Source organism: Trichechus manatus, unplaced genomic scaffold, assembly GCF_000243295.1.
Source record: "Trichechus manatus latirostris isolate Lorelei unplaced genomic scaffold, TriManLat1.0 scaffold00061, whole genome shotgun sequence".
Lineage (NCBI taxonomy): Eukaryota > Metazoa > Chordata > Mammalia > Sirenia > Trichechidae > Trichechus > Trichechus manatus.
The window spans coordinates 8,876,904-8,901,976 of record NW_004443997.1 but is presented as its reverse complement, the minus strand read 5'-3'; the positions used below and the strand labels follow the sequence as shown (position 1 = coordinate 8,901,976).

The window sequence follows — 25,073 nt, the reverse complement described above, 5'->3', positions numbered from 1 at the left end:
CCACACAATTCTGGGAATCATGGCCCAGCCAAATTGATACACACATTTTTGGGGGGACATAATTCAAACCATGACAGATTGAAATTTAAGCACTTAGATTAAAAAATTAATCCTGTTGAAGTAAGAAGTAGGGGACTTTTTTGTTTGTTTAACTGCAGTTTATGTTTAAAAAGCCCCTGAAGACTGATGAACGTGAAATTGAGATGACCGTTGGGGAGAAGATGTGATCGCTGAGAGCGACACGGGAATTTCACACTTACTAGTAATATTTTATTTCTTAAGCAGAGTGGTGAGTCCACGTAATATTCTTTATAGCCTTTTATTTGCTTTAAATATTTAATAAATTAAACCAGACTCCAGAAGCTTTAGTGGACCATTAGTTCGGTAGACGTGATGAAGTGTCTACAACAAGTGAAGCAGTAAATTAGTGTCTGAGAAGAATCTTTCTGTTGATGGCACTTCACAGCCCATATTTGGGGTACGGTTCAGTCCTGAGTACCACGTATGAAGAGGGACACTGTAGATGCATAAATATTAGGGTGCATTCAGAGAGGTGATGGCTATGGAAACTAGTATGAAAAACAGTTGCGGGAGATGGGTAATTTCTAACCAATGAAGAAATGACCAAGGGGAGGTGTGATGACAGCTATTTAAAGGAACGTCATGTAGAAGAAAGAGTAGATATCTTCTTCAGAAGGACAAAATGAGGGCCATGGATGGAATCAGTTTTCTACACAATGGAAGGAAGCACTTTCTGATAGGCTGCCTTCAGTGGATCAGACTGATATGGGAGTTCAGTTTTCTACTGGCAGCATTCAAGAAGGTGCTGGACTCCTACCTGCAGGGATGCTGTGAGGAGCCTTCCTGCAACGAGGGGGCGATGCACCTAGGTGACCTCCAGCCAAACCAGTCCGACTCATGGTGACTCCATGTGTGTCAGAGTAGAACTGTGCTCCATAGGGTTTTCAGTGGCTGATATTTTGGAAGTAGATTGCCAGGACTTTCTTTTGAGACACTTCTGAATGGACTCGAACCTCCAGCCATCAGTTAGCAGCCAAGCGCATTACAAAACTGTTTGCCCCACTCAGAGACTTCAGTTGATCTCCAAACCCTTCTTAATTCCTCAGTTTCTAAAACATTGAAGACTTGAGCAAATATGACACTTTCAGCATTACAGTGTGATACTTTGGTTCAGAAAAGGTAACAGAAGCCCTTGTCACTTGTATTTCTCCTGCCTAAGTCTAACTTCTGATGTGTATTCCACACAAAGTGTCTGTGCCTGCAGAGAAGGTGACATAGGTGATATGACTTTGTCACACCTAGAGCTTGCATGTACACATATATAGCAGAAGTGTAATTAAGGCAGCCAGAACTTCAGTGTGCAATTGGAGCGCTCCCTTCTTCAGTGTTACTTGGGCATACTTTTGATTGAATAAGGTATTGTAGTAATGATTATTTTTTAGTATAGTTTGCTTGAGTTGGAAAGTCAGAAATTTTGAGACAAACAAGCTGAGCTCTTGGATCCTGACTATTTTTTACTTTGAAAAATTTGAGCCTCTTTCTGCTGCCACGGGCCGGATAGAAACCCTTTATAGATTTAATAAAAGTTCCGTATGAGAAAGTATGTTGTGGTTGTTGTTAGGTGCTGTCGAGTCGGTTCCTACTCATAGCGACCCTATGTACAACAGAAGGAAACACTGCCTGGTCCTGTGCTATCCTCACAATCGTTGCTGTGCTTGAGCCCATCGTTGCAACCACTGTGTCGATCCATCTCATTGAAGGTCTTCCTCTCTTCCACTTATCCTCTTCTTTGAGGTAATTCTTTCCCAGTCATATTTTGAGTGCCTTCCAACCTGAGGGGCTCATCTTCCGGCTTTGTATCAGACAGTGTTCTGCTGCTATCCATGAAGTTTTCACTGTCCAGTTTTTTCAGGAGTGGACCGCCAGGTCCTTCTTCCTAGTTTATCTTAGTCTGGAAGCTCTGCTGAAACCTATCCACCGTGGGTCTCAGGGTCAGCCAGAGTTGAGAAATTAGGGCCTTCTCAGGTTTTTCCTGGTCATGCACACAGTCCTATTAGTGCACGTGACATGCTTCATTCCCAGGAATATGTCAGAGATTTTCAAAGCCCCCTGTGGACATCCCATTTCCCTTAAGTTTTTTGGTCAGCCTTTTGTTCATCCCAACTGATAATGTCACCTCAGACCACTGCAATGTTCAACAGTTTCCTTGACTGTTTTTGACAAATACCCTGGGATAGGACTGAGTGAGCTCTGATTCAGGTCAAATATAGACAAGCCCTGAGAATGGAGCTTTTCAGTGAGTTACCAGGCAGGTCAAATAGTAACAGTTCTCTGGGGATGGGACTTTTGGGGAGCCTCAAACCTGTTCTGCCCTCCCCAGTGGCTGCTAGGCTGCTGGTTTTCACAACTACCATAGTTATGAGGCTGTCGGCTTTCAAGGATACTTTGGAGCTAGAGGGAGGAGGGATGGGATTAGAGAAAGTTAAAATGCCAGTAAGGTTCCTGTACTTACCAAGATTCCACTGATTTTTCTTGAATAAGTACTCCTTGGAATGTTGCAGGCCTTTAGTTAATTGAGAGAGTTATGAAAAAGTTGATTTTGACCATTTTTGCCAATATTCTCATTGATTTAATGGAGGCGGAGATTTTTGGAGGTCTTTCCTCTACCACCCTGGACGTGAACTCCCTATCAGTATTTTATTAAATGAGGCACACTTGTGCAGTGAGCACCTACCATGCACATGCTTGTGTGCTCCGTCTCATTTTGTCTCATGTTCTCTCTTATCTGTGTATTTGATGTCTTGAAGTGGCCCTAAAGGAGTGTTACAGAGCACATGTTACTGTAAACTACTGGTCACTGCTCTCATTTTTTTTGAAGTAAGTTGCAACCTTAGAATGGGGAGCAGACCTTACACCCTTGATTCCAAGTTACTAGACTGTGCTACAGACCCCATATCATGTTGATCTGCTAATCCTGCCAGCACAGTCCATCTCTTGCAGTGCGGCCAACTTTGTACATTATCCTGTGATGAAATCCATCACTCCCCTAAGTTAGGGTTGGAAAAAAACAACTAATAACCTAAAATGGCCCATTTCCTCTAGATACTGTTGGGATTTGAAATTCAGTCCAGACATAATGTTAATTTCTCTATGTCAGATTTTACAGTCCTAGTTAACAGCTTGAGTTTTCTGTTAAATATATTTTTTTAATCTGTACATTTAAAACCTATTTTCTCACATCTAATAAGAATTTGAGTTTCTTTGTGACCAGAGGAGCCCTGGTGGCACAGTGGTTAAAGGATTCGACTGCTAACCGAAAAGTTGGTGGTTTGAATCCACCAGCCACTCCTTCGAAACCCAATGGGACAGTTCTTCTCTGTCCTGTAGAGTTGCTATGAGTCGGAATTGACTGGATGGCAACAGGTTTGGTTTTTTTTGGTACGTGACCAGAAGTCTGTTGGTTTTCAAGTCTGCTCTGGTGCTAGGGAGCAGCCCTGGTGGCACAGTGGTTAAAGTGATTGACTGTTAACTGAAAGGTCAGTGGTTCATAACCACCTGTGGCTCCTTGGGAGAAGGATGTGGCAGTCTCCTTCTGTTGAGAATGCTTCCATTGAGTTATGGATAATTATTTGGTTACATCCTTTAATCCCAGAGGCTATCAGTCTCCAATTCTGTAAAATGGAAATACAAATGCCTATTGGTAAAAAGTAAAGAAATTTTGTTCTGAAAATCTGTATATGATTGTATAGTTATTAACTTGTTAAAGTGTGTATTTTTTGTCTCTTATATGTTAGATAATCATTTAATCAAGTAGTCTAAAATGCAATATTAGGTGGTAGTACAACAATTTTGAGATCTTGAAAGATAAAACTGGAGACATTTGCTTGTATTTTTTTTCACCTCGGAGTGTTTTGTTAACGAGACATTTTATACTGCCATAAACCCAGGGCAATAATAAAGGTGTTGATTGATTTTTGGATGACAAGGGGCTTCTCTAATTGCAGAGTTTGACATTTGTGTCACTTCTGCTGTTTTAGGTGAGTAAGACGTGGAAGGTGATTGCAGAAGATGAAGTGCTGTGGTACAGACTGTGCCAGCAGGAAGGGCACCTTCCCGAGAGCAGCATCTCTGATTATTCTTGCTGGAAGCTCATCTTCCAAGAGTGCCGAGCCAAGGAACACATGTTAAGGACCAACTGGAAGGTAGGCAGTGGCCAATACCATTACCTGTAGAAGAATAGCCAGCCAAGGCTACAGGAGTCCAAGCTGGGGATTAAACTCAGTCCCTTGAATTATAACCGGAGGTTAATTGCCAAAAGTGATGGGGGAGGAGTGTGGTGCACATCCCCATCAGCTGTTGGTGACTTGTTGTCCGTTAGAATAATTGCCCCATTTTCAACCACACGGTTTAGGAGCATCCTCTTGGTCTCCAGGAGACAAAGGGTGAGATTGGGTGGCTAGCCAGTTGCCCTCTGATGGTTTGAATCTTTGGGGCCCCCTTTCTTTTACTTTTACCAACTCTCTGGATGGACAAAGAAAAAGCACCACGTGAATACAAAAGAGGAGCTGAAAACTGTTAGTTCCAGTAAATGTCAGAGAGAGATTATTAAGTGTCTCTAAGTACTGTATTCTTTTCCCTCACATAACCTATTGGCTTGCATCCATAACATTTATCACTTCAAAATCTCTACAGAAATATTAGATCACAGCTTAGAATCTGCACAGTGAAGTGTTTCTATAGGAAATAACTGTCAGGAACAGTGTTACATAAAGCTGTCTGAAGCATGACAAGACATCAGTGTGGTGGTGGTTCTTTTCCACCTGGATATTTCCAGCTGGATATTCAGTTGTCTAGAAAGGGTAGAATGATACTCTTTCCTCTCCTGTAAAGGTCAATCCTAATAGACTTTGAGGTTAACAAGCTTTTGCTCATTACTGATGATGACATATTGCCTGTGTGCATGCCTGTCCCTAGTCACCTCATAACCTAATTAGTGACAGATACTCTTGATCTGGGCAACCTCACTAGTTTCTAGCGAGGTAAGAACAGTCTTTCTCTAATTTATGGTTTTATGACCACAACACTGCTGACATTTTGGGCCTGATAATTCTTTGTTGGGGAGGGGGCTGTCCTGTGCATTGCAGGAGGTTGAGTAGCACCTACCCATCAGATGCCAACAGCATTCTCCCTTTCCCTTCAGTTGTAAGAACCAAAAATGTCTCCCACATTGCCAGATGTCTCCTAGCGGGCGAAATCGCCCCTTGTGAGAATCACTGTTCTAGGGCCAGTTAGCCTAGCTACCCTTTCTTAGGCCATTAAGACACCACCACTAAGTAAAACCATGCTGGCCCTACAGGGTCAGTTTGCATCCATGCAAGGTAATAAACTCATCTTTTGGGGACCCACTCAGCCCTCCTGTCTGTGGGCCTGATTAGGCTGGTGTGATGGACACAAGTGAAAGGAAGGGATGAAGATCTGAAAAAGGAAGCAGTTAAAAGACAAACTGGGACCAGAAAGCAGAGGATCTGACCCTGGGCTGAGGGGTGGGGTGGGGGGATTTAAAGAAGGCTAGAGAGTTGAGTGTTAACTGGGGCCTCTCAGTCCAGAGAGACGTGATAGTTGAAGGGGGATTTGTGAGTGAGGCTGCCAGAGATAGTCATTGTCCCCTGGCTCAAATTCAGAGGTGTCAGACCTGGACGGAGAATGTAGCAGGTAAGTTTTTTGCTTCCTCTTTGGTATTAGAGAAAGCGAGGGAGGGAGACAGGTACAGCCTCATCATTTGGGCTGGAGGCAGTAGAAGTAAAGGTGTTTACAGATCCACCTTAGAGCATTTGGCACTTAATAACAGTTACATACAATGTAACTGAACGTCTATTTTTATTTTTCTCTAACAAGCACGAAACCATATGTTCAGTAGGTGCTCAGTACAAGGTTGTTGATTGAGTGAACTGGAGTAAAACTGCAGGCAGAATATAAGGGAGCTTCTATTTGGAGTGTCTTGGGCCAATTTCCTGACACTGTTAACAATGAGGACTACATAAGTTAAATTTTAAATGATGAATCTTTCCTTAAATGTAACAGTGGGTTTCTTAACATAATTATAGAATGGAAGCCCTATAGAAAAATAAAGGGTCCTGTTAGTGCAAGTTGCTTTACCTTTGTATGCCTCTGGTTTTGCTTCTGTAGAGCCGGGCTAAGAGCAGCAGCACTGATGGGTTTGTGGTGAGGATGACTGCAGCAGTACTTCTCACGCACCTCCCGCAGAGCTGGCTCACGTTCAGTGCTAAATCACCGCTGGCCATAGATGCTCCTAGGGCTTTGCACACATGTACAGTGATTCAGTGCTCCTTATGGTCGACTTCAGGATGGGTTGGGCAGGTGATTTGGTGTGATATCTCCCAGGTCAGTGTCTGGGGAAACCCTCAAAGAAACCCCAGAATTCTCAGGAACCTCCACATAGGAGGTGACCTGCAAATGCATGAACTTAACCTGGACCTGCAGTTGAGATCCAAACTGGACACGGTTTGCATAAACTCTTTTTCCCCTCTGGTATTCTAGAATCTCTCTGGGATGAGAATACCAGTGTGGGTATGGAGCCCATGAGGGGCAGGGAGGCCACATGACAGAAATCGGTGAATGCCAGACGCACATGGGCTTTCGTCTTAGGCGCTTGTTTTTCTTCCAGTGTCTCAAAAGAGCTTTTCTACTCTGGTCACTTTTGCTGTGGCCCTCACACAGATGACTCCCAAATCCTTACCTCTCCGCCCTATATCATCACCAGCAGGAAAGCTCCGCTTGGATATGCTTGATTTTATCCATCAGCCTTAGACTTGGCCCTCAGGTTAAGGAAGATCATTATGCAGATAATCAGATCATCTTATACAGTGCCTGGGACACAGCTGCTTAGTAAATGTTGATTTTAAATGGAACGGATGTCATCATCCTTCTCCTAATAATATAAATAATATAATAATAGCCACCACCATTTATTGAACACTCACTGTATGTTAAGAATTGTGCTTGGCACTTACACTATTTCTAATCCTTGTGCCAGTCCTGCAAAGTTGAAATTATGGCTTACTTGGTATTCTTGAATACCTTTATTCACGCTTGCTTTTTGGCTTTAACTGTCTTCCTCTTTTTCACCTTCCTCATGTAAAAACTTTATATTTGTCAAGATTCCCTTTATTTTTATCTTAAAAATAGTGTAATAAACCCATTGTTGTTGAGTTGATTCTGACTCATAGTGACCCTACAGGACAGAGTAGAACTGCCCCATAGGTTTCCAGTCTGTATAGAAGCAGATTGCCACGTCTTTCTCCTGTGAAGTGGCTGGTGCTTTGAACTGCTGACCTTTCGGTTAGCAGCCCAGTGCTTAACCACTGTGCCATTAGGGTGCCTAAAATATCTATATATATTTATTTAATCAATGAAGTATTGATCACAGTACAGTAATTCAGAATTCACGAAAGGGTATATAGTGAAAAATACATCTCCCGCTCACCTCTCTCCATCTACCACTGAGTGTCCCACCTCAGGAGGAACCTGTGTTAGGGGTTTTTAGGGTTTCCTTTGATACTATTTTCATGAAACCTCTAACCTCTCAGTCAGAAATAATTTCTTCTCTTCTTCCTTTTCCCCCAATCCTGATTTTTATCTGTTTGTGTATCTGTGTGTGTGTGTGTGTGTGTGTGTGTGTGTATAGCTATTTTATTCTAAGCGTTCTTGTAAGTGTTGTTAACAGGTAACATATCACTCAGTACTTTCTCTTCTCTGAACTGTACTTCTCCTACACTTTATATACAGGTAGTCCCCAACTTATGATGGGATTTCGTTCTGACAACTCTGTCGTAAGTTGGTTCTGACTTAAGTCGAATACATCTTTTTATTTTAGTTTTCATTATAATTATATATCAGTATCTATAAACTTTATTTGTCTTTAGGGGTTGGAAATATTACATATAAACATCTGTGAGTGAACATCTAAGAATCATATCATCACCAAATTACATGCTGCAACATTGTATGTAATAATAAAAAACAAACAAACAAAAACAGTCATAAATGTGGTTCGTTGTAACTTGAATACGTCGTAAGTCGGGGACTACCTCTACTTGCCACTGCCGGCAGATACTTACCAGTCTAGTGTGTTGTGCCCATATTTCCTTTATTATCCTGTAATCCCCTTTAGGACAGGGGCAGCATCTCACTCATCCCCTGCCAGAGTTTAGTACCTTTCATGGATTTGGTAACTTGAACATGCTTAATTGCTTAACATGTTAGTTGTTGTTGTCTTCCTTTCAAATGCCAAGATGACTTTGAATGCAGTATATGTGTCAAAAATCGCTATGGAACGTAGATGAAAGCTAAATGCTTTGTCTTCGGCAATCCCAGGAATAGTATAAACTGCACCCCCCTTTGTCCTTCTGCAGAATCGCAAAGGTGCTGTGAGTGAGCTGGAACATATTCCTGATGCAGTTTTATGTGATGTACATTCTCATAATGGAGTGGTCATTGCTGGGTAAGCAAAAAATATTTTTTTAATTTAACACTCTTCATCTTAAGGCCTTTCTTTTTTCATGTACCACCGTCTGAGTACCGGTGACCTTATCTTCCCTTGAGAGTTTGTACCTTTCTCAGTCACGGCCCATGTTTAAGATGGAAAATCTCTGTGATTCCCTTCTAAGTGTTTGAGATTTGAGGGCTCTAAAGTTAGTGGTGAGAAGCAAGTAGTGTCAAGCAGATCTGTAATCCATTTATCTCAATATGTCTTTCCTAGCTTTTAAATCACTCTTGTGGCATTGTAATGTTAGATTTTCTTTAAGGTAAACAGTTTGCATTTTTTTGAAGACGTAAAAAAGTCAAGCAAGAATAATAAGTGTTGGCACAAAGTGGCTCTTTTCTTATTTTCTTTTTCTGAAGCCTTTATTATGAGGAAGGGCTGTGGCCACACATATGCTTCCTTACCCACCACATAGTACGTATTTGCTGTTTAAGTTGTCCTGAAACAGGCTTTTTATGTGTCTCTATGGTCAAGAAATTTAATTTTAGCATCTGTAAATCTCTTTGGCTTCTGTTCCAAAAACCACTTTCATGAATTCTTCATATTTTGCTACAGAGATGCATTTATGTCTTTCTTAGTGTACAGTATAAAGATCAGTTTTCTTTTGGATTAGGAAGGCTGTCTTGAACCACAGTCTCAATGAATATACTTAAGCTGCCACAAAGTAGAGACCAGAAGAACGTTTAAAGTTCCGAGTCTGGATTGGGTTTGGAGTGAGCCACCTAAGAGAGGTTCCTACCTATAGGAAACAAAATAAACCCTGGACTTAAAAACTTGGTAGTAGGTGAGTCTTTTTCGTTAGACAAAAACCTTTCCTTAGGAAGCATTCATTAAAGAGCAGCCTTTGAATTAGCCAGCTAGTCAGATTATTGTAATATTTTGTAGTATGCAGTGCCTATGAAAAAAATATTTTTACTTTAAACATGTCCAGGAGAAACACTTTTCTCTAGCTTCTCTTTACTGGCCGCAATTTAGAGGCTAATGCCCTTCTTGGGAGTGTTTCTGTTATTTTTAGAAAGATTAATGGGCCAGAAATCTGGCCTTCCGTACCTCTAGTTATCAGTGAAGGAGCCCTGGTGGTGCAGTGGTTAAGTGCTCAGCTGCTAACAGAATGGTTGATGGTTTGAACCCACCCAGCGGCTCTGCAGGAGAAAGACCTGGCCGTCTGCTTCCATAAAGATTACAGCTGAAAAACCCTGTGGAGCAGTTCTTCTCTGTCACATGGGGTCACTATGAGTCAGAGTCTACTTACCGGCACCCAGCGACAACAGTTATCAGTGTAACATCGGGCTTCTGCACCTCTTTGGTAGAACGTGGGCCTAAGAGCCCATGGTTTGTAAGGTTCTTTCCTGCTCACTAATTCTGAGATTCGGTGGTAACTCCGAAAGGCACTTACATTATTCTAATTTCAACGGGTCCCTGCCTAGTGAGTCAAAAGGTGCTTGATGACAGAACGTTGAGATTAGACTAAAAGAGCAATAAAAGAAATTAGAAATAAAGGAGAGACTTTCACCTCAAAAGCCAGTTACGAATTTCTTGTCTGGATGTGGACCTCACGAAAGGAAGGCTGTGAATACTGATGCCAGGCCCTCTTTCCCTGCCTCTCTGTTCCCTTAAGGTCTCTTCAACATTACTGATTATGCCAGCACAAAGCAAAGCGATGGCAGAGTTTTGTGGATCGATAAGATGAAACTTGATCTGTGGGTCAGAGAGGCTCCTCACGTCTCCTCTTTCCAAGAGAACCTCATGTTTATGGCCTGCCATCAGCTACTTCTGTCTTGCCTGTATGTGGAGCATCTTGTGTTTATCATTAAATTTTTATCTGGTGGTTACGATGCTTGTTTTCTGGGTCAGCTCTTGAATCCCTTTTCATTTAAGACAGTGATGTTTGTGGTTACCTCATTCCCAATCAATGTTGTATTCACCAGGCTCTCTACAGTTATGTATCTCCAAGGAGTTTCTTAAAGAGACCCCCCACCCTTTCTTTCTGTTGTAGTTATCTTGCGTTTCTCTTATTTTTCCTCTTCACTCCCTTTTTTCTTTCTTGTATGTAAATGGAATCTGTTCAGGGACTTCATTTTATGTATCTAGAGCTAAAGTATATAACATTTTTGCATTTAAACCTATTAAATGTATTTCATATAATTGATGGAGAGCAAAGACTGTTCAGAAATCTCTTGCTTCTTCCCACCTTTTCAATTCTCCATGTAAATGTTCCTCGTTTGGGGTTGTGTTACCTAGGCCTAGACTTTTTTTTTTTTTTCTTTTTGTGGTAAAATACATATAACATAAATCGGACCATTTTAACCGTTTTACAGTGTATAATTCAGTGGCATTTAGTACATCACACTATTGTGCAACTATGACCGTTATCTAGTTTCAAAACATTTTTATCACCGCAGAAGGAGACCCCGTACCTAATAGTAATCAGTTGCCATTCTCCACTCCCCGCAGCACCTGGGAACCACTAATCAGTTTTCTGTCTCTGAATCTACCTCCTAGACTAATTTTTATTACAGTGATCCTCACAATTGACCCAGTCTTGGTTCTTCCCTAGAACCAACTCTTCTTTCCACACGAACCGGAGTAACTTAAATACTCTTGCACCGTTAAACTCACTTGACAGACACACAAATACCAGTCATGTGAACAGGACCTGGCCCCTGCACATGTGACGTTTGCTTTTCAGTACGGCAAACAGACATTGTTCTTAAAGATTTTGATTTTTCACTCTTGTTTATAAGTCTTTATTTTCTTACTGTTTGTCTTAGTTATCTAGTGCTGCTGTAACAGAAGTACCACAAGTGGATGGCTTTAACAAACAGAAATTTATTCTCTCACAGTTTAGGAGGCTAGAAGTCCAAAGTCAGGGTGCCAGCTCAGTGGAAGGCTTTCTCTGTCTGTTGGCTCTCGAGAAAGGTCCTTGCCGTCAATCTTTCCCTGGTCAAGGAACTTCTCAGCACAGGGACCCCGGGTCCAAAGAGCACATGCTCCTGGTTCTTCTTGCTTGGTGGTAATGAGGTCCCCCCGTCTCTCTTCTGTTTTCCATCTCAAGAGATTGACTTAAGACACAACTTAATCTTGTAGATTGAGTCCTGCCTCATTAACATAACTGCCACCAGTCCCACTTAATTAACATCATAGAGGTAGAATTTACAACACATAGGAAAATCATATCTGATGACAAAATGGTGGACGGTCACACAGTTCTGGGAATCATGGCCTAGCCAAGTTGACACACATCTTTGGGGGACACAATTTAATTCATAACACTATCTCATGGATAATTTCCAGTAACCAGTTCCTGACATTCAGAGCTGTTAGAAATTTGTTTCCAGTCTTCCTTTCTCTTTGTTACTCTTCTCACTGGACCTTTGGTTTTTTTCGACACTGGTTTTCTTAGTCACTTGTGACCCCTCTTTTTTTTAAATTGAGATATGATTCATATACCAGAAAATTCATCCTTTTAAAGTATACAATTCAGTGATTTTTTAAATGTATTTACAAGGTTGTGCAGCCATCACCACTATATAATTCCAGAACTTTTCTGTCACCCCAAAAAGAAACCTGTACCTTTTAGCTATCATCCCCTAACGCACCCCGACACTGACTCCTCCCAGGCCTACGTAGCCACTAATCTACTTTCTGTCTCTATGGGTTTGACTATTCTGGACATTTCACATAAATGGATCATACAATATGTAGTCTTTTGTGACAGGCTTCTCTCAGTTAGCATAATGTTTTTGAGGTTCATCCACATTGTATCATGTATCATAGTATCGTTACTTTTTATGGCTGAGTAATTCCATTGTGTGTTGTTGTTAGGTACCATTGAGTTGGTTCCAACTCATAGTGACCCTGTGTACAACAGAACGAAACACTGCCCAGTTCTGTTCCATCCGCACAATCGTTGCTGTTCATTGTATGGATGAACCACATATTGTTCCTCCATTTGTCAGTTGATGGCCATTTGGGTAGTCTCTGACCACATCTTTTATGATGTTTCCTCCTCTTTGCTCCTGTTCAATAATTCCCTCTGCTCTATTCATGTTCTTCCCCTCACAGTTTTACTTACTCTTTGTCTTAGTCATCTAGTGCTGCTATAACAGTAATACCACAAGTGGATGGCTTTAACAAAGAGAAGTTTATTCTCTTACAGTCTAGTAGGCTACAAGTCCAACTCCAGGGGAATGCTTTCTCTGTCAGCTTTGGAGGAAGGTCCGTGTCATCAATCTTCCCTTGGTCTGGGAGCTTCTCTGCGCAGGAACCTCAGGTCCAAAGGATGCAGTCTGCTCCTGGAACTGCTTTCTTGGTGGTGTGAGGTTCCCATGTGTGTCTGCTCACTTCTCTCGTTTATATCTCAAAAGAGATTGGCTTAAAACACTGTCCAATCTTGAATACCTCATCAGTATAACTGCTGCTAATCCATTTTATTAGGTCATAGTGATTAAATTTACAACACATGAGGAAATCACATCAGATTACAAAATGCTACACAGTTATACAATAATAGGAATCATGATCCAGCCAAGTTGACAGATATTTTTGGGGGACACAGTTCAATCCATGACCCTCTTTAAGGCCCAGCTCAAGCTGTGTCTCCTCCCTGAAACCTTACTAGAGCACTCGAGACTAATAATTCCTCGGCCCTACCCCCAGCCCCCCAATCTGCCCTTCTCAGAAGTTCTGGAGAAGGATTATCTGTAGCTTATAGAGCAGCTAATCATGTGGCCTCATGGATTTGCCTAAATATTTTTGTTTTACATTGTTATTTTACTTTGAAATAGTTCTTAACCTTAAAGCCGTGTATTTTCTTTCAGGTTAAATTGTAAGCGTCTTTTAAAAAACGGATCATATGTAATAATCTCACTAAATGCCCTGTGGTGCTTGTACATTGTTTTGTATAGACTAAGCATTCAAATTTAACATACAGACTCCACTTGCCCCTGCCAGCTGTATACTACATGTTATATAAGAAAGTGTAGAAATTTCTAATTTCTCTTGACTGTCCCCTAATTTCTTAAAGTTTTTCAATTTAGAATCATACACTTTAAGCCTGGAAGGAACTTTGAGATCATCTTTTCCGACTCACTCATTTTGTAAATGAAGAAACTGAAGTTCAGAGACAACTTACCCAAAATCGTTCTTTTCAGGGGCAGAGATGCCAACTCCTTAGGGTCAGCACTCTTTCCACTGCCTACCTTGCATCTTCTTCTCTAATCTGAGAAGCTTCCAGAGGCCTAGAGAAAGGAGGCGCTCAAGCCTGAGGGTTAAAAAGCGATTATGCCTATGGTTGGCTCACCTCCGTTGAATTAGGACCAGCTCCTTTAGAATTCATAACTTCTCTTATCAGTCTCTCGAGAGTTGTGCTTTCCTCGTACAGTTAAAATCTCCTTCAAATCTACTAAGAATTGTGCTCTTTTCCTTATTTATGAGAAAACATTGGTCAGTTTTAAACCGAAATGTATTTTAAGCTGCAAATGCACAAATAGTGTTTCTTGTACGTTGCTTTTTCTTGTTATTGCTGTCATTGAAATAGATTATTTCTCAAAGGACATTGCTTTGTTTGTTAATAACAGGAGGTATGTAGACCACTGGACATCGTGAATTGTTAGTCTATATAACGCAGCACGGAAACATGCAGCATCACTTTTCTCACACACACACACACACACACACACACACACAGTTCTCAGAAATAATACTAGGCACCCCCCCCACACACACAGTTCTCAGAAATAATACTAGGCACCCCTTATTGAGCCTTTACTAAGTGGCTCACACAGTGTTATGTACTTTCCTTACAGAGCCTCCCCACAATACCATGAGATGGGGCTGTTGACATCCCTACTTTACATGTGAAGGACCTGAGGCACAGAGAGGTTAGGCAAGCTGGAATTTGCACAGGTGGTCTGTGCCTCCAGGGCATCTGCTTTGCTTCTAGAACATCCATAATGAGAGCTGTGACAGAGCTGCTTTCGGCTTCTTCATTTGCTGCTCTGAAGGCTTGGCTGTTGTAACGCCATTTTGGTTTTTCTCCTGTGGCATGAATCTTATCTTTTAAAAATAAAAGCGGTAATAAGACCATGTTGTTTTGCAGCATTTTAGAAAATGGAGAAGAGAAAACCACCCAAGTCACAGCATGCTAACACAGCGCCTGTTACGGTTTTTGGTGTATATGGCTTATTTTTTCTCTGCATGTTTTAATATAATGCAGTTGTAGCCTGTTCAGCATTTTTTGCTTTTTTTTCCCCTCAACTGATGAGATTTTTTTTCCATGTTATTACATAATTTTCATTACTGTCTTTGACTGTAAAAGCTCCTTGAATAATTATATCCTAATTTTCTTATTCATTCTCCTAGGATTGGAAATTAAAATTATTTCCTGTGTTGTGTTATTATGGTATGGATTTTGTTTTTACAAAGAAATTTGCAGATTTTCCCCCTTTGTAGTATTACAGATTTTCTTTAAGAATTATAAAATTATGTAAGGTTTATTGTATAGAAGCATGTAGAATAAAGAGTTAAAGTTCTCCCCTTATCCTCCCCTAGTCTCACATTCCAGATTATTTTCTTGGACTAGAGTCCCATAAACATAATTACTGGATTTGGGGGAATGAATTTTTGTGTTTTCCAGTTTACAAAGTATTTAAAAATGCTTTTATAACTCTCAACTTTCCAATTTAACTTTTTTGTTTGAGGTCTGCACATTCTACTAAAATCATCCCTCGAGTCTGCTGTCCTGAATACATCTTTTTTTCTTTTTCCTACTGGTGCCATAAATAATGAGGGAGGGACCTCCCTTCTTACTGTCCACATCCCAACCCCCTGCAGTCTAGCTTCCCTCCCTTGCCCGTCCACTGAACTACACTCTCCAAGGTCACTAGTGAATGACCTTTTGGTCAACCAGTCAAAAGGCTTTTTCTTGGCACCCCCTCTTCAGCCTCTTGGCAATGTTTGTCCTGTTGACCGCACCCGTCTTGACAAGGCCAAGACCTTGTATTAAACATCTTTACACCCTCAGAGCCTAACACCAGTCCCAGCACCCAGGAAGCTTTGTGGAAAGTTACATGGAATGAAAACTCCTCTTACTCTGTGACCACACACACTCCGAGCTGCTGGAGGCCATCACTGACCTACCGAGGCGCCTTCTTTGGCCCTTACTCTTGCCCTTCTGTGGTCTTGTTCGGCCATTTAGCGGTAATATGTAGTATCCCAGAAAATACCCAAACCAGTGGTTTTCTTTGCTGGTGAGATAAGCAGAAGTTCCATCAACGGTGACTAAACGATTGAAACAGACAGCCTCTACTTTGATCTTCCAGCTAAAATTCCCGTTTCTTTAACTTGAGAAAAAGCTGTGTCCTCAAGTTGCCAGTTTTACAGAACAAGCCCGCTGTCTTTCTCTCAAAGTTTAGTATCTGTCCATGTTTCTCTGAAAGGCTAGTGGGGTTTAGTATGTGCCCTCCTTTTATTTTATAAGAAGAAATGTTATCAAGGAAGTTGGTTGATAATAAGTGATCAGGAAAGGTGTTTTTTGTTTGTTTTGTTTTGTTGGTGGTGACAGCCCCTAGCATTGTTTTTAAAATTGCATGTTTAAAAAGAATAGAAAAGATGGGGATAAGAAAGCGTCCTGTCCTGTTTTGTGATTCTCAGACTGTTCTCATTCTCCCCTGCTGCACTCTGGAAGTTAAGAGTGTTGAAAACAGATGACATCATGAGTTCAGGAAGGTCACATTATAAAACCTGAGACGTAAGTGATTTGCCATAAAGTTCATTTGCTGTACTGCCACCTAGCGAAGAACAGTACTTCAGGTAAAACCTGTGCGAGAAAGTCCAGCCTGGGGCTCCTCGGAGGCCCTTGTGCCAGCTCAGCTAACCATTAAGCTATTAGCTTACCAAAAGCTTTTATCAGATGCCCAGGAGTATGGTGCTATTTTGCAATAAACTCCCTCCTCACTGTTACTTAAGATTCATAAGTCTGAAGCATTTCGGTTTGCATAAGAAAGCACACTTTTCACATTTGAGTACCATTTTACCCCCTTTGGTTAAAAACATTATTAAGCAACGTCTTTGTGTCGAAGTTTTTTTTCAGTACTCCTAAATGTTTTCCTCCTGTTCTCCGCCGACGTGGTCTGATTTTTAGTGTGCAGTTGTTGCCTTTACTGGAAGGAGCAGTGAATGTGTATCCATGTTTCTCCTCTGCCAAAATGTGGTTGGAGGGAAAACTGTATCATTTTACGTTGTGAAATATTAGCTCTCTTCTTCTCCTAAAAATCATTCATTTGTCCCTTTGTGTCTCATACGTTTTCATCCATCTCCATTCCCTTTGAGGCAAGTGAGCCCAAGTACGTACATAACAAAACTGCTTGCATTTCTCTTTAGCATCTGTGTGAACTCTGGCTGCGTGCCCTGATTCATATTTGCTTTTTCATCTTTTATTAGCTTTGTCCACTCATATGACCTGTTGAGAGGGGTTCTAGTCTTCTGTGGACAGGAGGCAAAAATTTGAGCTTCTCATTGTTATATTTAAAATTTGATGTGTGAATCTCTGGTTGGTTTGGTTTGCCTGTTGGTAAAGTGGAATTTTATCATCGTTTATAATTAACGACTTTTGGGAAATATCAGTTTAAACACATGCATCTAAGATAACTTCTTGAAATATCTTACTTTTAGCCAGTTTTAATCCACTTTTCCCAGTAATTTAAAATATACCTTTATACTGACCATATACTGTGTCAAAATATTAATAGTTGTTTCAGTCTGAAATAGTATATTGTTATGGATTGAATTGTGTCCTCCAAAAATATGTGTTGTAAATCCTAACCTCTGTGCTTGTGGTTATAATCCCATTTGGGAATGGGTTGTCTTTGTTATATTTAATGAGGCAGGATTAGTGTAGGGTCCATCTTGAGTCGGTCTCTTTTGAGATATAAAAGAGATTAAACAAGCTAGGAAGCAGAGATGAGGGGAGATGCCAAGTCACATGGAGATCTCCAAGGAACCAGCAAACAGAAGCTCAGAAGAGACAAGGACCTTCCCCCAGGGCTGACATAGTTAGAAAGCCTTCGCCTAGAGCCAGTACCCTGAATTCAGATTTCTAGCCTTCTAAACTGTGAGAAAATAAATTTCTGTAGGTTAAAGCCACCCATTTGTGTTAATTCTGTTATAGCAGCACTAGATAACTAGGACATATATATTTGCTCTGAATTTTAAAATATTTTCTATTCAGGAATTGATATCTTCATCGTGGTGTTTCTAATACTCTGCTAGTTTCATGTGAGTTTATAAAAAAATTGGATAATACCTATGGATTACTTTGAGGCTCTTGAGATAACAGATGCTTTGTAAATACAGATTGGTGATAAAGTTGTGTTAGATAAATATCACTCGTATTTATACTTACTAAGGATATGCTTTCTTTCTCCTTTAAAAAAACTTTTGACAGCTTTTCTTTCAACCTTGTTTCGTACAGATTTTGTGCTGCTGCTTAGTATGACATTGGACTGGTTCCCATAAGGAATTTGACCGTTACCCGTTAGGGACCTCTTTTTAAAAATACTTTTAAATTTATTTATTTTCTGCTGTGAGGTATTCATGCTCTTCTGGTAAATAAGTCTGAGGTAAGATATTGATAAGGGAATAGAGGAGAGCATTACATTTATTATGTCCTTAATGAAGGAACTCCAGAATGTCCTTAATAAATACTGGTTGAACTCATGACTGCATTTATCCATCTCCAGTTCTCCAAGGAATAATGGGAAGGGCCACAGCTACAATAACTCTGCATAATCATCATTGACTCTGACGCTATTGATTGTGATTAATCAAGATGTATGGAAAACAGTTTTAAGTGTTCAGTACATGTATCTTGTAAGGTCCATTAAGACGTTCATTATTTTTCAATTGATGCGTCTTAAGCTTCACTTGATGTTTGCAGTCACACAGTCCCACAGAAAGACTCTGCACTGTGGGATTGAGTTCATTTTGTTAATTTCATAATACAGCATAGCTGCGTTTCATAAAAAACAGTAAATACTCTTGCTTTCATTGATTGGTAATCTTTGGTATTACTAAACAAGACATGGAGCAAGTGAATAGTTCTTAAAACCTCTACACGTGAAGGGCATAAATGTTTCTTGAAATGTGGGTGCTGCACTTTGAGAGGCTTCTGCCTGATTGCTTAGTAGCCTTTAGATGACTTCCATCTTCCAGATGTAAGTTAGTAGACTCATTCATTCAGTCAGTCAACAGGTACTAAGCACTGATGAATACAACAGACATATCCCTTGATCTCAGGGCGTTTTCAGACTGACGGCGATATAGTTACAGGTGGTTACAGTTCAGGGTGGAGGAGGTGTTAAGGTAGGAGAAGAGTTGGGCACCACAGCACACCGAAGACAGGCACCTAGGACAGGCTCAAGAGTCAGGTGGAGTTTTGGGGAAGTGACTTCTCAGCTGATTCTTGAAGGAGGACTGGGAATTGGCCAGGTAGACCTTTGAATGGGGCAGAGATGCAAATAATCTAGCACAGATGCTGCTACTTCCTGCTCCCAAGCCCTTGGTGGGCATGAAGAATCCATTATGGCTTTTATTTTTTGGTGATATGGATGATACGCAGCCTCTGAATCCTTCTCAGCAGAGTGTTCTAGACAGCCACTACCAGTTTATTGGATTTAACTCAGAAATGAAACCATTTGCCATCCTTGGCATGAGGCCTCATAACAAGGCCCCTCTCAGGTGCTGTGGGTACCTGATCAGAGTAGAATTGCAATGTGAGTTTGTTTGGGGGTGGCTACACCGGTCTGACCCTGTAGGGGGTGAAGTTTTACCAGCCATTCTACATATCCCCGCATCACCTGTGAAGCAGGTGTGGGAGGCACAGATTGTGTTTGGCCAGCCCACACTGCTGTTGCCAACATATTGAGCTTTTTTTTTGTTGGCCTCTTGCCATCCAGTTGGGATATAGTGGTGGAACTGATGAGCTAGGGTTAGGGGCTGTGTCCTGCAAGACTGAGTCACAATATTGAAAACAATAAATTCCTTGTATTGCACTTAATTGGGGATGGCTCTTAAAAGCAGCATTTGTTTAAAGACACTGTCATTTGAGGAGGCAGAGTGGCTTGTTGGCCAAGCAACGGATTGAGAAAAACCTAGCGACCAGTTTTGATTCCAGCTGTGCCCCTAAAATATTTCTTGTGACCCTGAGTAAGTCACTTAACGTTACTTCTCAGCATTCTTAAATCAAAATCCCCCTTCCCCCTTGTTAAGAAGAGCCTTGAAAAAAATTATTTTTAGCAAATTAAGTTCTGGCACCTGAAACAGAATGGAAGCCCTGCTGGGTGTTTATACAAGAAGGAAGGTTAGAGGTTGTTTTAAGCTGCACAACATTTCTTCCTCTTATTTCTTCCAGTCTCTTAGTCCCAATAAGTAGTCTGCTTATTGGAAACTTACTAGTTAATAAAAGCTCCTTGGTGGTAAATCATTTTAAATTGGCAGTTGCTCTGGGGTGCTGTGCTTGAGAGAGGCTCCCTTCCCAGTCTTTCAACAAAAAATTCTGTGGTCTCTGACCTATTTATTTAGAAGTAAACTCAGCCTTACCAAGCGTAAAAATGATTGAGAAAGAATACAGTTTCACTGGTCCGTGCCATGGGCTGGGGTACATATTGACTGGTTTGGAAGAGGCTTCTTTCTCCAGTTTTTCTTTAGTGTTCTTCCATGAGCTAGTATATTAGTTGCAGTTGTACTTTGCACAGACACTAATTAGAGAGCCATCAACATTGGGGTCCAAAGGCTTACTGACAATGCAACTGTCATAGTGGCGTCTTAATTGGTTGAGTGTAATTGTCATTAGGCAGCAATAAAGACATCTGGAGCCCCGGAGAAAAATCAGCCTTTTCTCCTACCTCCCTTCGATTTTTGTTCTTGCTTCCTCTGGCCAATGTTGTTAAGCATTTTTAGATCACATTTAGGGCTTGGTCCAGGTCCTTCTGCCCCAACCAATGTTTTACCCTCATGAAAATGTCTGTTTTGTTAGCACGAGTTCATTAGCACTCAGCCTGACTCCCATTGCCATACTTGCTTCCACTTGTGTTAGATTCGAGAGCCTGCTGCTGAGTCATCACACAGTACCTGCTGAAATAGGATTATTTATTCTCTGTTCCCATCAATAAAGGAGACATAGAGTCTCATATTTTACCTCCTGAGTCATTTCGCAGCAAAACATTTGTGTTATTATTGTCCTGTTTGGCCGTGAAGAATGGTGTAATTTAAATACACATCTGTGGAAAAACCCATGTTTACTGAAATAATTTAGCTTATCCCATGTTTTGAAGAGATACACTTTAAACAGATTAGAAGTAAATGCAAGAAGTCTAACGCATATTGATGCATTGCCTTCTGGGTGTTTCACCCATCGTTTTTGATCATCAGCACTGAAAGGTAGTTGCTGAAAGTAAAGGAGGTGGCACTCCAGCCAGTAAGGTTGTTGCTTTTGGACACTTCCTTTCAGTCACCATTTATTTACTGAGTATTGGCTGCATGAGGCACTCTAGTGGAGGCTACGGCGTTGAGATATGGCTCTTCTCGAGGACTTTACAGTCCAGTTGAGGAGATACGACCTGCACATATGAAATATAGCAATAACTGCTATATATTCAGGTAAACGGCAGATAGTTGAGGCAGAGAAGGCTTCATGGAAGAGGCAGGGCCTGTTCTAGAGCTTGTGGAGTTGGCAGGATTGGGCTATCTTGATGGTTCTCAATCTTGCCTGCATGTTGAAAGCACTGATGCCTGGTTCCACCTCCCAAGAGTCAGGTTTAATTGGTCTGGGGTGGCTTGGGCATCACAATTTTTGACAGCTTTCCAGGTGATTCTAATGTTCATCCAAGGTTGAGCCCTGCTGGGTCTGGTTGTGAGGAGAGAAGGGATTTCAGAAAGATAATGTGAGCAAGACTGTTTGAAGCCAGGGAAGGGCAGGCTTGTCCGGAGGCAGACTCATGCTAAGAAAGAGGAGAAATGAATTCGTGAAGAGTTTCTAGTGCTAGACCCAGTAATTAAAACTTCCTTCAGTAAGGTGTTAAGGGGTAAAAATTTACGGATGGCTTCCTAGGTGTCAGATGCTGTTCTGGTCATTGAATGTACAGCTTTAAACAAGACCCGGACCCTGACCTCAGAGGCTTATAGCTTAGTAGGGGGAGACAGACAGATAATCACACACATAATTGCCATGAAGGAAAAGTTTAGGCTGCCAGCAAGGTAGATCATAGGGGGACATGGTCTCTTTTGGAGAGTACAGGATAAAGGGAGTGTTTCCAGAAGAATGATTCACGTAGTCAAGTATTGTTGAGAGCTTGGCTTGTACCGGGCTGATTGAAGGGGGTGGGTGAGGCTCAGAAGTAGGGAGACTCATAGCCCAAGTCTCAGGTACTGGGGGCTGCAGGCCAGGGTGGCATTCCAGAGAATGAGAACAGAAAGGGTTTAGTGACCTGAATGTATATGTCAGTGTGGGTGGTAGGCAAAGGGGATGGTGAAGGGACCCCTCCGTTTCTGCACCAGTGATCTGGGACGGAAGGTACTATTGACAAAAATAAAGAGTTCAGAAACAGGCTAGCTTTTTGAAGAGAGCATGTATTTAATCTGAGATGTGTGGAGCTGCAGTGTAAATGAGACACCTTCTTTTATGGAAGAAAAGGCTTATCAGGAACCTTTTAGATAATGATAGAGTGCTATTACCCGTGGGATCCCTGCCCTCTCTCCACCCCTAATGATAAGAAATATCAAAAATTTATATTTTATGGTGGGATTTTGTGTGGTTCACAATTAAATCACCTTTTCCAAGGTTTGTTGTCATTGCTTTGCCTCAGGACTCTGTTTAAAGGGGACCAGAGAGACTGGAGCACAGTCCAATTACATTCTGTCCTCCAGACTCCCCACTCCCTACTGGGGGCCCTAAGGGATGCCTCAAAGAACAGCAGGAAGACTACTGGTGTGGTCCAGTGTACCCTTTCCGTCGAGTCGATTGCAGTTCACAGCGACCCAGCAGGAAAGAGTGGAACTGCCTCGTAGGGTCTCCAAGGCTGTAATCTTTACGGAAACAGACTGCCACGTCTGTGGCTGGTGGGTACACACCTGCAAGCGCTTAATCACTGCGCCACCAAGGCTCCTTGTGGTCCAATATATATTAGTAAAAAATAGAATGACCAACACTGACAGAAAATAAATACACTTTCCTGGTTTGTGCACTTCTTATTCTCAGAGTTCCTTCATTCTCTGATCTCCTAAACTCCCTCTTTCTTCTTTCTTATACTTACCTTCTATTTCTGAAAGACATTGCCACCCTCATTATTTTCTGAACTGGCTGTTTCCTTTCACATAGAATTTAATCCAAAAGATTAAATCACGTACAATCCAAAAATTCAAACGTGTTGTCTCTCTTCACGTCTGGAGCTAAGCAGGTAGCCTTCCTCCGGGGACTGGCCTGGAGTCGTTTTCGGCAGTTCAAGTCGTCCCTGGTTGTTGTGGGGCAGCATCGTCTTGTGCTTTGCGCAAGTTTCCAATTGAAGAAGGGGGATCCGGGCTGCTGCTTGGAGAGCCCGGAGCCAGCACGTGCCTTGGCTGTGATGATATCAATATCCGCCCTTGCTTGGGTATCATTGCCAGTCTTCGTGATACTTGTGTCATGAGCGTTTTTATGTTCTGGAGGATCAGTGGCCAAACAGAGGTACATCAGTCTAGTGTTAGAAAGCACATCTCTGCTATTGGGCTCTTTACACCACACTTACCCTGTCCATCTCCATCCTGCAGGTAGAGCGCTGCATTCTCCAACCAGGGAATTTGTGGGACAGAATGACCTTTGAATGATATCACTTATGTATTTACTGTAGATGAACAACTTGAGGGAAATACTCCTACATTTTGTAAACGAAGCCCTCCTGAATCAGAGTCTTCTTAGTTTCTTTATTAAGACACCTTGCATGAGAAATTGACCTTCTGTAGCCACTTCATAAATGCATCATGTCCTAGATTGCAGTGATGAAATTGATCTCAGAGGTTATCTTTTTTGACTGTATACTTTTAATGTCGGATCAAAGGAATGCTGAGGCCTCTGTGGCTAGGCCCTTAGGAGGACAGTGAACCCCCTTGAAATTGTCTCCCAGTTTTTGTGCGGGCACATCATGAGCTCTTACAGGCATCTCTAATACTCCTCCCTAAAGTTGTTTCAGTGTTGAATAGAACCCTCTGTAGCAATCAAAGACCTTAGCTTAAATACCTCAGTGGCAGGCAGCACACCACTTCATCATCTGTCCATTCCATTATCTCAGAGGCCTCATGTCTGAGCCAGGGCTGCCCTGCCTGGGCTTTGATTGAGAGAGTCATTTGTTGGAGTGGCAGTAGTAATAGGAGAGTGAGTGCTCCTATTTTCTAAGTGGGCAAAACTGGGGAGCGTCATGCATTTCGGCAAGAGCTTTTCACAAGAAGGCGGCATTGTCTGGCTGCTAAAGGCAAGATTTAATTGTTTCAGCAAATCAATTAGTCTTTAGGGACTTTAATCAGTCAAATCCGATGCATGGATGAGGTATTAGAAAGCTTGTGCCTGTAAGACCATTAGTTCTTAGTATCTCTGCAGCGTTTCTCTCTCTCTCGTCTGTGTGTCTCTCTCTGTGTTAATACTGCTGCTTATACACATTTATGTTACTGATACTTTTAGGGGGAGAACTTAAGGTAACAGATTGGTTGTAATAGTGTAAAAGGGAAAAGACAAGATAATCTCGATACCCAATTTATTATGGCTTTCTCATTTCAAATTGTCACCATCATGCTGTGAGAACGTGAAACATGTTGATGACCTTCTGTTATCCAGTTGATGTTGTCTCCCGTTGCAGTTCCTCATCTAAGCTATGCTGCAGGAGTGACTGTATACCGACCACATCGTACACCCTGTTGTTTCAAGGCTCTCTCCATTTTCTCCACTTCGGCCCTGCTTTTTAAGCCCTTCTTGGAACCAAGTGTGTCCTTCTTTTCCAGGTATACATCAGGGGACGTAAGGGTGTGGGACACCCGCACCTGGGACTACATAGCCCCCTTCCTGGAATCAGAGTATGAGGAGGACGAGCTTGGAATGCAGCCATATGTCTCCTTTGTGAGGATAAACAGCTCACTGGCGGTAGCGGCTTATGAGGATGGTAAGTAACCGCAACCCTCCTCCCTGTTAAGGAAAAAAAAAGCTTTACAAAAATTAAGCAGCTGTGGCCGGCTCCCCCGCCATAATCCCTCCGTATATACATGTGGGCACACACACGTGTACACACACACACACTCCTGCCCTTATGTGAAGAAGTTGGCCAGTAACCCTCAGTGCATTAGTAGGCATTGGAACACAGCACCCGTTAAAACTGGTGTTTAATTCCTACTGGAACTGTCGGGCTAGGTTTTAGTGCCAGACACGAGGCTGGCCAAGCCATCTTAAGCAAATAACTTGTTTGGTGTAAAA

The 25,073-nt window shown here is 41.7% G+C and overlaps 1 protein-coding gene across 1 annotated transcript in view; it reads left to right on the top strand.

Annotated features, from left to right (window-relative positions):
- The window catches only part of FBXW8 (F-box and WD repeat domain containing 8), a 140,430-nt gene that overhangs the window by 38,761 nt on the left and 76,596 nt on the right, over positions 1 to 25,073 (top strand). The window contains exons 3-5 of the mRNA XM_004379119.3: positions 4,059 to 4,223; positions 8,454 to 8,542; positions 24,608 to 24,765. Coding sequence (XP_004379176.1) covers positions 4,059 to 4,223; positions 8,454 to 8,542; positions 24,608 to 24,765 — 412 coding nt within the window. The remainder of the gene's footprint in view (positions 1 to 4,058; positions 4,224 to 8,453; positions 8,543 to 24,607; positions 24,766 to 25,073) is intronic.